Source organism: Capricornis sumatraensis, chromosome 16 (assembly GCF_032405125.1).
Source record: "Capricornis sumatraensis isolate serow.1 chromosome 16, serow.2, whole genome shotgun sequence".
Taxonomy (NCBI): domain Eukaryota; kingdom Metazoa; phylum Chordata; class Mammalia; order Artiodactyla; family Bovidae; genus Capricornis; species Capricornis sumatraensis.
Genome location: NC_091084.1, coordinates 18,714,793 through 18,727,721, shown reverse-complemented (window position 1 = coordinate 18,727,721; position 12,929 = coordinate 18,714,793). Strand labels below are relative to the sequence as shown.

Sequence of the window (12,929 nt, the reverse complement as noted above, 5' to 3'; positions counted from 1 at the left end):
GAGAGAATTCAGCACCACCAAACCAGCTCTCCAAAAAAAGCTAAAGGATCTCCTCTAGATAGGAAACACAAAAAGGGTGTATAAACCCGAACCCAAAACAATAAAGTAAATGGCAACGGGATCATATTTATCAATAATTACCTCAAACGTAAATGGGTTGAATGCCCCAACCAAAAGGCAAAGACTGGCTGAATGGATACAAAAACAGGACCCCTATATATGCTGCCTACAAGAGACCCACCTCAAAACAAGGGACACATACAGACTGAAAGTGAAGGGCTGGAAAAAGATATATCACAAAAATAGAGACCAAAAGAAAGCAGGAGTGGCAATACTCATATCCGATAAAATAGACTTTAAAACAAAGGATGTGAAAAGAGACAAAGAAGGCCACTACATAATGATCAAAGGATAAATCCAAGAAGAAGATGTAACAATTATAAATATATATGCACGCAACATAGGAGCACCACAATATGTAAGACAAATGCTAACAAGTATGAAAGGGGAAATTAACAGTAACACAGTAATACTGGGAGACTTTAATACCCCACTCACGCCTGTAGACAGGTCAACTAAACAGAAAATTAACAAAGAAATGCAAACTTTAAATGATACAATAGACCAGTTAGACCTAATTTATATCTGTAGGACATTTCACCCCAAAACAATGAATTTCACCTTTTTCTCAAGTGCTCATGGAACCTTCTCCAGGATAGATCACATCCTGGGCCATAAATCTAACCTTGATAAATTCAAAAAAATCAAAATCATTCCAAGCATCTTTTCTGACCATAATGCATTAAGAGTATATCTCAATCACAGGAGAAAAACTATTAAAAATTTCAACATATGGAGGCTGAACAACACGCTTTCGAATAACCAACAAATCACAGAAGAAATCAAAAAAGAAATCAAAATATGCATAGAAATGAATGAAAATGAAAACACAACAACCCAAAACCTGTGGGACACTATAAAAGCAGTGCTAAGAGGAAAGTTCATAGCAATACAGGCATACCTCAAGAAACAAGAAAAAAGTCAAATAAATAACCTAACTCTACACCTAAAGCAACTAGAAAAGGAAGAAACGGAGAACCCCAGAGTTAGTAAGGGAAAGAAATCTTAAAAATTAGGGCAGAAATAAATGCAAAAGAAACAAAAGAGACCATAGCAAAAATCAACAAAGCCAAAAGCTGGTTCTTTGAAAGGATAAATAAAATTGACAAACCATTAGCCAGACTCATCAAGAAACAAAGAGAGAAAAATCAAATCAATAAAATAGAAATGAAAATGGAGAGATCACAACAGACAACACAGAAATACAAAGGATCATAAGAGACTACTATCAGCAAATTATATGCCAATAAAATGGACAACGTGGAAGAAATGGACAAATTCTTAGAAAAGTACAACTTTCCAAAACTGAACCAGGAAGAAATAGAAAATCTTAACAGACCCATCACAAGCATGGAAATTGAAACTGTAATCAGAAATCTTCCAGCAAACAAAAGCCCAGGTCCAGACGGCTTCACAGCTGAATTCTACCAAAAATTTAGAGAAGAGCTAACACCTATCCTACTCAAACTCTTCCAGAAAATTGCAGAGGAAGGTAAACTTCCAAACTCATTCTATGAGGCCACCATCACCCTAATACCAAAACCTGACAAAGATGCTACAAAAAAAGAAAACTACAGGCCAATATCACTGATGAACATAGATGCAAAAATCCTTAACAAAATTCTAGCAATCAGAATCCAACAACACATTAAAAAGATCATACACCATGACCAAGTGGGCTTTATCCCAGGGATGCAAGGATTATTCAATATCCTCAAATCAATCAATGTAATTCACCACATTAACAAATTGAAAAATAAAAGCCATATGATTATCTCAATAGATGCAGAGAAGGCCTTTGAGAAAATTCAACATCCATTTATGATAAAAATTCTCCAGAAAGCAGGAATAGAAGGAACATACCTCAACATAAAAAAAGCTATATATGACAAACCCACAGCAAACATTATCTTCAATGGTGAAAAATTGAAAGCATTTCCCCTAAAGTCAGGAACATGACAAGGGTGCCCACTTTCACTGCTACTATTCAACATAGTTCTGGAAGTTTTGGCCACAGCAATCAGAGTAGAAAAAGAAATAAAAGGAATCCAAATTGGAAAAGAAGAAGTAACACTCTCACTGCTTGCAGACGACATGATCCTCTACATAGAAAACCCTAAAGACTGCACCAGAAAATTACTAGAGCTCATCAATGAATATAGTAAAGTTGCAGGATATAAAATCAACACACAGAAATCCCTTGCATTCCTATACACTAATAATGAGAAAGTAGAAAAAGAAATTAAGGAAACAATTCCATTCACCATTGCAACGAAAAGAATAAAATACTTAGGAATATATCTACCTAAAGAAACTAAAGACCTATATATAGACAAGTACAAAACACTGATGGAAGAAATCAAAGAGGACACTAATAGATGGAGAAATATACCATGTTCATGGATGGGAAGAATCAATATAGTGAAAATGAGTATACTACCCAAAGCAATCTACAGATTCAATGCAATCCCTATCAAGCTACCAGTGGTATTTTTCACAGAACTAGAACAAATAATTTCAAGATTTGTATGGAAATACAAAAAACCTCGAATAGCCAAAGCAATCTTGAGAAAGAAGAATGGAACTGGAGGAATCAACTTGCCTGACTTCAAGCTCTACTACAAAGCCACAGTCATCAAGACAGTATGGTACTGGCACAAAGACAGAAATATAGATCAATGGAACAAAATAGAAAGCCCAGAGATAAATCCACATACATATGGACACCTTATTTTTGACAAAGGAGGCAAGAATATACAAAGGAGAAAAAACAATCTCTTTAACAAGTGGTGCTGGGAAAACTGGTCAACCACCTGTAACAGAATGAAACTAGATCACTTTCTAACACCATTCACAAAAATAAACTCAAAATGGATTAAAGATCTAAATGTAAGACCAGAAACTATAAAACTCCTAGAGGAGAATGTAGGCAAAACACTCTCTGACATAAATCACAGCAGGATCCTCTTTGATCTACCTCCCAGAATTCTGGAAATAAAAGCAAAAATAAACAAATGGGATCTAATTAAAAATAAAAGCTTCTGCACAACAAAGAAAAATATAAGCAAGGTGAATAGACAGCCTTCTGAATGGGAGAAAATAATAGAAAATGAAGCAACTGACAAACAACTAATCTCAAAAATATACAAGCAACTTATGCAGCTCAATTCCAGAAAAATAAACGACCCAATCAAAAAATGGGCCAAAGAACTAAATAGACATTTCTCCAAAGAAGACCTACGGATGGCTAACAAACACATGAAAAGATGCTCAACATCACTCATTATTAGAGCAATGCAAATCAAGACCACAATGAGGTACCACTTCACACCAGTCAGAATGGCTGTGATCCAAAAGTCTGCAAGCAATTAATGCTGGAGAGGGTGTGGAGAAAAGGGAACACTCTTACACTGTTGGTGGGAATGCAAACTAGCACAGCCACTATGGAGAACAGTGTGGAGATTCCTTAAAAAAATTGCAAATAGAACTGCCTTATGATCCAGCCATCCCACTGCTGGGCACACACACCGAGGAAACGAGAATAGAAAGAGACACATGTATCCCAATGTTCATCACAGCACTGTTTATAATAGCCAGGACATGGAAACAACCTAGATGTCCATCAGCAGATGAATGGATAAGAAAGCAGTGGTACATATACACAATGGAGTATTACTCATCCATTAAAAAGAATACATTTGAATCAGTTCTAATGAGATGGATAAAACTGGAGCTGATTATACAGAATGAAGTAAGCCAGAAAGAAAAATACCAATACAGTATACTAACACATATATATGGAATTTAAAACGATGGTAATGATGACCCTGTATGCGAGACAGCAAAAGAGACACAGATGTGTATAATGGACTTTTGGACTATGAGGGAGAGGGAGAGGGTGGGATGATTTGGGAGAATGGCATTGAAACATGTGTGCTATCATGTAAGAAATGAATTGCTAGTCTATGTTCAATGCAGGTTACAGGATGCTTGGGGCTGGTGCACGGGGATGATCCAGAGAGATGATATGGGGTGGGAGGTGGGAGGGGGGTTCATGTTTGGGAACTAATGTACACTCCTGGTGGATTCATGTCAATGTATGGCAAAACCAATACAGTATTATAAAGTAAAATAAAGTTAAAAAAAACACACCAAAGTTAGAAGAAGGAAATAAATCATAAAGATCAGAGTAGAAATAAATGAACTAGAAATGAATAAAAGGATAACAAGACCTAAAATATTAAATTAAATATATCAAAAGTGGTTTTCAAGAAAATAAAGAAAACTGACAAACAGTAGACAGATCATCAAGAAAAACAGAGAAAAGACTCAAGTCAGTTAAATCAGAAATGAAAAAGAAGTTACAACTGACACCACAGAAATATCTAGAATCATAAGAGGCTAATAGAACCCAATAAAATGGACAAACCTGAAGAAATGGACACACTCTTAGAAAGGTACAAACTTCTAAGACTGAACCAGGAAGAAACAGAAAATATAAATAGACCCACAATTACAAGTAATGAGATTGAAACTCTAATTAAGAGTCTTCCAACAAGCTAAAGTCTGAGACCAGATGGCTTCACAGGCAAAATCTATCAAATATTTAGAGAAGAGATATCACCTGTCCTTGAACTCATCTAAAAAATTGCAGAGGGAGGGTCACTCCCAAATGCATTCTATGAGGCAATGATCATCCTGATAGGAAAATCAGACAAAGATATAACAAAAAACAGAAAACTACAGATCAATAACACTGATGAACATAGACACAAAAATCCTCAACAAAATCCTAGGAAACAGAATCCAACAACACATTAAAAGGATCATACACCATGATCAAATGGGATTTATCCAGTGATTCAAGGATTCTTTAACATATGAAAATCAATCAATGTGATACACCATATTAATAAATTAAATAATAAAACAATATGATCATCTCAATAGATGCAGAAAAAGTTTTGGGAAAAATTCAACACACATTTATGATAAAAGCTCTCCAGAAATTGGGAATAGAAGGAACCTACTTCAACATAATAAAGGCCATATATGACAAACCACTGCAAATATCATTCTCAATGCTGAAAAACTGAAAACATTTCCTCTAAGATCAGAACAAGAAAAAGATGTTCACTCTTGCCACTCTTATTTGACATAATTTTGGAAGTCCTAGTCATAGCAACCAGAGGAGAAAAAAAGAAATAAAAAGAATACAAATTGGAAAAGAAATAAAGCCGGTATTGTTGGCAGATGATGCGAAACTGTACATAGAATATCCTGAAGATGCCACCAGAAAACTACTAAATCTAATTGGTGAATTGGCTAAAGTTGGATACAATATTAAGGCACAGAAATCTCTTGCATTGCTATATATTAACAACAAAAGATTAGAAATGGAAATTAAGGAAAGAATCTTATTTACTATTGCATCAAAAATAATAAAATACTGATGAATAAACCTATGAGAGGAGGCAAAAGACCTTTACTGAGAAAACTATAAAACACTGATGAAAGAAATCAAAGACAACACAAAGAGATGAAGAGATATACTATGCTCTTGGATTGAAAGAATCAACATTATAAAAAGAACTATTACTACCCAAAGCAATATACAGATTTTAGTGCAATCTATCAAACTACCAATGGCATTTTTTCACAGAAGTAGAACAAAAAATTTCACAATTTGAATGGAAACATGAGACCCCAAATAGCCAAAGAAATCTTGGGAAAGAAAATGGAGCTGGAGGAATCAGGCTCCATGACTTCAGACTATACTACAAAGTTACAATAATCAAGATTGTACAGTACTGTCACAAAAACAGAGATCAATGGTACAGGATGGAAAACTCAGAGATAAACCCACATACCTGTGCTCACTTAATGTATGACAAAGGAGGCAAGACTATAGAATGGAGAAAAGACAGTCTTTCCAATAAGTAGGGCTGAGAAAATTGAACAGGTAAGAATGAGAATGGAACACTCCCTAACACCATAACCAAAAATAAACTCAAAATAAATTAAAGACCTAAATGTAAGACTGGACACTATCAAACTCTAGAGGTAAAGAAAGGAAAAACACTTTGACATAAATCACAGCAAGATCTTTTTGATCACCTCTTAGAGTAATGAAAAAAAAAAAAACCATGCAAAAGTAAACAACTGGACCTAATTAAACTTAAAATCTTCTACAGAGCAAAGAAAACCATAAATAAGATAACAAGACAGACTTTAGTTATTTTGCAAACAAAATAACTGACAAACGATTAATCTCCAAAATATACAAACAGCTCATGCATCAAAATACCAAAACAACAAAAAACCCAATCAAAAAAATGGGCAGAAGACATAAGTAGACATTTCTACAAAGACGACATACAGATGGTCAGAAGCATCTGAAAAGATATTTGATATCACTAATTATTAGAGAAATGTAAATCAAAACTAAAGAAGTATCATCTCATACCATTTATAATGCTCATCACCAAAAATCTACCAACAGTAGTGCTTCCCTGGTGGTTCAGTGGTAAAGAATTTGCCTGCCAATGCAGGAGACAAGGTTTCTAGAGCCTGTGCTCCACAGCAAGAGAAGCCACCTCAATGAGAAGCCACATGCCGCAACTAGAGAAAGTCCATGCACAGCAACTCAGACCTAGCACAGCCAAAAATAAATTAAATTATTTTTTAAAAAAGATATTCTGGAAGGGAATCTCTTAGTTTAAAAAAAAAAGAAAGAAAAAAAAAAACTACAACTAATAAATATTGGAGAAGGTGTGGAAAAAAGGGAACCCTCTTGCATTTTTTAATAGAAATGTTAACTAATAAACCCACTACAGAAAACAGATGGAAGTTCCTCAGGAAACTAAAAATAAAACTCCCATATGACCCAGAAATCCAATTCTTGGGCATATATCCTGAGAAAACCACAAAGCAAAAAGACACATGTATAACAATGTTCATTGCAGTACTATTTATAATTGGCAGGGCATGGTGGCAGCCTAAATGGCCATCAACAGAAGACTGGATGAAGAAGATTTGTTACATATATACAATGGAATATTACTCAGCCATTTAAAGGAGGAAAATAGTGCCATTTTCAGAGATGTGGATATACCTAGGGACTGTCATACAGAAGAAACAAGGCAAAGAGAGAGAAAAAATATCATACATTAAGGCATATATTTGGAATCTAGAAAACTAGTATAGATGAACCTATTTGCAGGGCAGGAATAGAGGTACAGATGTAGAAAACAGACAAGTGGATATAGGTGGAGAAGGTGATGGTGAGATCAATTGGGAGATTAAAAGAGACACATACACTTTACCATGTGTAAAACAGAGAGCTAGTGGGAACCTGCTCTGCAGCACAAGGACCTTAGCTTGGCACTCTGTGATGACCTAGATGGGTGGGTTGGGGAGGGAGTGGGCAGGAGGTCCAAGAAGGAGGGGATATATACACCTATAGCTGATTCACTTTGTTGTACAGCAGAAACTAACACAGTATTGTGAAGCAACTATACTCCAATTAAAAGAATTTGTCCAAAAAAAAATCTACAAATAACGCTGGAGAGGGTATGGAGAAAAGGGAATCCTCCTATACTATTGGTGAGAATGTAAATTGGTACAACCACTATGGAGAACAGTATGGAGGTTCCTTAAAAAGCTAAAAATAGAACTACCATATGACCTATCAATTCCACTCTTGGGTAAATATCCATAGAAAACCATAATCCAAAAGCATACATGCACTCCAATGTTCACTGCAGCAATATTTACAAACAGCCATGTCATTGAAGCAAGGCAAATGTTCATCAACAGAGGAATGAATAAAGAGGTGGTACATAAGGTATACTTACATATGGAATCTAGTTTTTAAAAATATACAAATAAACTTATTTACAAAACAGAAGCAGGCCTAAAGATATTGGAAACAAACTTACGGTTATCAAATGGAAACGTGGGGGATGGGGGAATAAATCAGGAAGTTAAGATGAACACATACACTCTACTATATATAAGATAGATAACCAACAAGACATAGGAAACTCATAACCAGCAAGACACAGGAAGCTATCAAATATTCTGTGATAACCTATATGAGAAGGAATCTGAAAAAGAATGAATATATTTATATATATGACTGAATCACTTTGCTGTACATCTAAAACTAGCACAACACTGTAAATCAAGTATACTCCAATAAAATTAAAACGTTAAAAATTTTTTTTTAAAAAGGTTGTCTGAAAATTTCAAAATAATCAGCCAACATTGGACACTTTACAGCATTTAATTTCAGGAAGTACAATTGGAAATTTCCAGCTCTTAGGAGCTTAATACTTAGTTTTATGTCACAAATTCCTATTTGCTTTAACTTTAGTTTTATGTTTATATTTCCTCAGAGGTAATGTCCCTGAAAAGTCCATCAGACATTTCACTGTGAGTAAAATGGAAAGGGAAGTGTACTCTATACTTGTGGATTCATAAGTCACCTATATTGTGTGAAATAGAACAATTATACATAACTGAAGTGTATACATTGGTGTGTATAAAACTAACAGAAAGCACCTAGTCACAAATTCATCCATAATCTGAAAACCCAGGCAACTGAGATCATATACCTAAATTTAGTGTTTTAGAAACTTATCAAGAACCAAAGTAAATTGTTTTTGATGGTATCCAAGGGGGAGAAAAAAGGCTTCACTGATAGTTCAGTTAGTAAAGAATCTGCCGGCAATGCAGGAGACCCTGCTCGATTCCTGGGTTGGGAAGATCCGCGAAAGGGATAGGATACCCACTCCAGCATTCTTGGGCTTCCCTTGAGGCTCTGCTGGTAAAGAATCCACCTGCAATGTGGGAGACCCAGGTTCAATCTTTCACTTTAAGACGGAAATGGGATTCTCAGGTGGCCCTAGTCGTAAAGAACCCATCTTCCAATGCAGGAGAAATAAAAGACATGGGTTTGATCCCTGGGTCAGGAAGATCCTCTGGAGAAGGGCATGACAACCCACTCCAGTCTTCTTGCCTGGAGAATCCCATGGACAGAGGAGCCTGGCAGGTTACAGTCCATAGCGTCGCAAAGAGTCAGACACGACTGAAGTGACTTGGCATGCAGCATGCAGATAAAAATGGATGTTAACAGTCACTGGTCCAACTGCTCTTCTAAAACTTAAGAAGACAAGTTGAAACATCAAATAGTTTGGATTCTAGGATCTCAATAATTAGCTACATTTCCATCAAGGAAATGGGAATGACTACTTCCTTTCAACCACTGTTCTCTTTTTTACAACTTTGGAAATCTTTTTAAAGTACAAATCTGGCCAAGTCACACCTATGCTTATAACTCTTCAATGTCTTTCTTTGCTCTTAGGGTTAAGTGAAACTTCTTAACATGTATTATAGTTTCAGTTGGTCTGATTTCAGTCTCTTTCTTTCTTCATCCTTATTTTAGTCTACTCCTCCTCTTATTTTAATACTGTGTTCAGGGTTTCTTGACCTCAGTACTAGTCTGTTGTAACAAAGTGTTTACTTTCATACATCTACCTTTTGGTTTGTGGTCTCCTGCATGAAGATGGAGATCATATTTATGCTGTTTATTGTTGTAACATTAGTGCCTATCATAGTGCTTGGGATATAAAATAAAGCATTAGTAGAAATGATAAGATTTGGGACCAGTAGGAGAAAGTATCTTTTACAGTCTACACAGATGGCAGCTCAACGTGTTCATCTATGTCCCATTTATGTTTTTATCAGGGGGAAGTTGTTGGAGGTGGGGCAGATCATAATAGAATAAAAGGTTTCAATGCTTGTTATATTTGAAATGATTCAATGTTTTAGACATTATGGATCACCAAGTATCATTACAAACTTCCACCAATGTGATAAAGGTTATGAAAATTTAAAGACAGCACCAAAATGCTCAGACGCTGTGTGACTTGTGGGGTTTCCTTTATTGGTTACATGTAAACAAAGCCAGCCACAGCAACGACAGTTAAGCTCAAGATATGAGCTCCTTGCATGGTTGATCCATTCTTTACACATCATTTTTTAAATAATGGAGTTTCTGTAAATTTACACTGACTTATACTAACAGGAAACATAAATATTAGCTCCATGATGGGAAAAGTCATAACCATGGTAAAAGGATATATGTTTGGGGGTTGATCTTTAGGAATTTTCGTTACCCTGTGGTCTAGAGCCCAAAGTGCACAGATCTAGAGAAGCTTCAGATCAGTGCTGAAGCTTTTGAAGAGATTTAATATAGAAATCTTTGTGACATCATCTATATTATGCCCAAAATTGTGTCAGAAAAATTGGGAGAAATTGAAAAGAGGCAATACCCTTATATAAATACCCTAAAATGACATGTAGTTCTTAGGAAACATTTTCTTGCTTTTATATTTGTAATTCCTTCCTTTTCTCATGTGCTCCCCAGGAATCAGGAAATATTTCTCTTTCATCTAAAAAAACTTAATTTCCTTTTATATAGATGTGGTATCAAGAGCTTCAAAATATCACCATTTTGTTTCTTACTATAAATCAACATTTATTATGTATATATTTAAGCTTCCTGCTCCTGGGGCTTTTGCTGTTGTTGTTAGCCTGAGTAAATGTGGTAGCCATGTTAATAAAAAAATATCAATGGCACTATTTCTACTTTAAAGTTTTAAGAACTTGATATCTGAGTCATTTAAATCATGGAACTAGTGAAACAGCTTTTACACCAAAGTTTACTTAACATTGGTCCTCCCTTGTGGCTCAGCTAGTAAAGAATCTGCATGCAATGTGGCAGACCTGAATTCGATCCCAGGGTTGGGAAGATCCCCTGGATAAGGGAAAGGCTACCCACTCCAGTATTCTGGCCTGGAGAATTCCATGGACTGTATAGTACATGGGGTCAAAAAGAGTCTGACACGACTGAGTGACTTACTCACACACACACAGACACACACACATATTACTTAACATTTAGCCAAAACCAATCAGGAGATATTCATACTGCTTTCTTAGTATAGAGATGTTTACCTTACCAATGCATTTGTTTACTAATTTGATAGATATTTATAGAGAGCTTATTATGTGCTAAACATTTTTTGTGAGTTTTGGAGATATAGTGGTGAACAGACTTGGTCTCTGCCCATATGAAGCTTAATATCTAGTGGGTGAGATGACATCTACCAGGCACAAAATAAAGTTGATTTCAGCTGTCAAAATGTGTAGAGTTGTCAGATATGACCTTTAAGATAGATAAAGTTTGAAGTTTTACTCTGTACCCAGTATATATTTAGAGTCCCTATTTATATTCATTATCCAGAAAAATAAAAAGAGACATATCTTTTCTATCCAAAGTCAAATGACTTTTATAAACATTGAGAAACATTTTGAAAGTGTTAGAATTTCCAATGTGATGCAGACTCTTAATATTTTCTCTCCTGTGTTTAAACAGGAATACCTAAGAAGGACAGAGACTGGGGGAAATGACAAACCTGATTTACCACTCAATCAAGACAAGTTTTCTGTGTCCTTTCTTAGGGTGCAATTTAAATTTTGTGTCATAATTGCTATCTTTCAGACTGGATGGATCTACTCATTATTATCTTAGAGAATAACAGGATCAAGAAAAAAATAGGGTGTCACAAGTGACAGGCTATTAGCATTAGGCAATGGGAAAGAACACTTACTGGTAAGTGGTTGGGCTGACATTGATGCGTCGAGGATGACTTCCTGATTCAAATTTGCTTGCCAGAGTGACATTATTTCCAAACAGGCAATATCGTGGCATTCTTACCCCAACAACTCCAGCCAGCACAGAGCCTGAGTGAATGCCTATCCTCATCTAAAAAAGAAAAGGAAAAAGAAAAAGGATATGTTTATGTTTTCATTTGATATGCAATTATTTTAATGAGAGGTTGTTACTGTTGTTCAGTTGCTATGTCATGTCCAAATCTTTGTGACCCCATTGACTGCAGCATGCCAGTCTTCCTTGTCCTTCAGCATCTCCCAGAGTTTGGTCAAACTCATGTCCATTGAGTCAGTGGTGCCATCCAACCATCTCAGCCCCTTCTTCCCCTCAATCTTTCCCAGAATCAGGGTCTTTTCCAGTGAGTCGGCCCTTTGCATCAGGTGACCAAAGTATTGGAATTTCACTTCAGCTTCAGCATCAGTCCTTCCAATGAATCTGAAAGGGTTGATTTCTTTTAGGATTGACTCATTTTATCTCCTTCCTGTCCAAGGGACTCTCAAGAGTGCTCACAAGCACTGGAACTTGAAAGCATCAATTCTTTGGTGCTCAGCCTTCTTTATGGTCCAACTCTTACATCCATATATGGCTACTGGAAAAGCCATAGCTTTGACTATGAAGCCTTTATCGGCAAAGTGGTGTCTCTGCTTTATAATACACTGTCTAGGTACTGCTGAACTATTAGACTCCTAGCTTCTCAAAGACAGGAACTGGGGGTCTTAGTCATTTTTATCAGCCATATCTGGACTATTTTACTATCAGTGAACACAGATGTTGTGGAAAAAAATGAATGAATGGTTTATTATAAGAAAAAACACTACATTTAATTTTCTACATGAATCCAGTTGTGTTTTATGTTAAATCAGGTTTATATGTACCTAATATGCTCTAAACGTTCTCCCTCCAGTTATTCTCACATAAAACCTTCCTTTTTCCTTCATAGCATTAAACACAATTGTAAATTAAATGTTTATATTTCTTTTTATCTGTTCATTTAAATATTTTTCTATTTTAGATTTCTTTTTCTAAATGTACTAATCTTCTCTTTGTAGAACCTTATCTTTTGCTAGTC

The 12,929-nt window shown here is 35.7% G+C and overlaps 1 protein-coding gene across 1 annotated transcript in view; it reads right to left on the bottom strand.

Annotated features, from left to right (window-relative positions):
- GUCY1A2 (guanylate cyclase 1 soluble subunit alpha 2) overlaps positions 1 to 12,929 on the bottom strand; it is a 474,198-nt gene that overhangs the window by 33,139 nt on the left and 428,130 nt on the right. Inside the window, exon 7 of the mRNA XM_068989029.1 lies at positions 11,799 to 11,953. Within this exon, the coding sequence (XP_068845130.1) occupies positions 11,799 to 11,953 (155 nt within the window). The remainder of the gene's footprint in view (positions 1 to 11,798; positions 11,954 to 12,929) is intronic.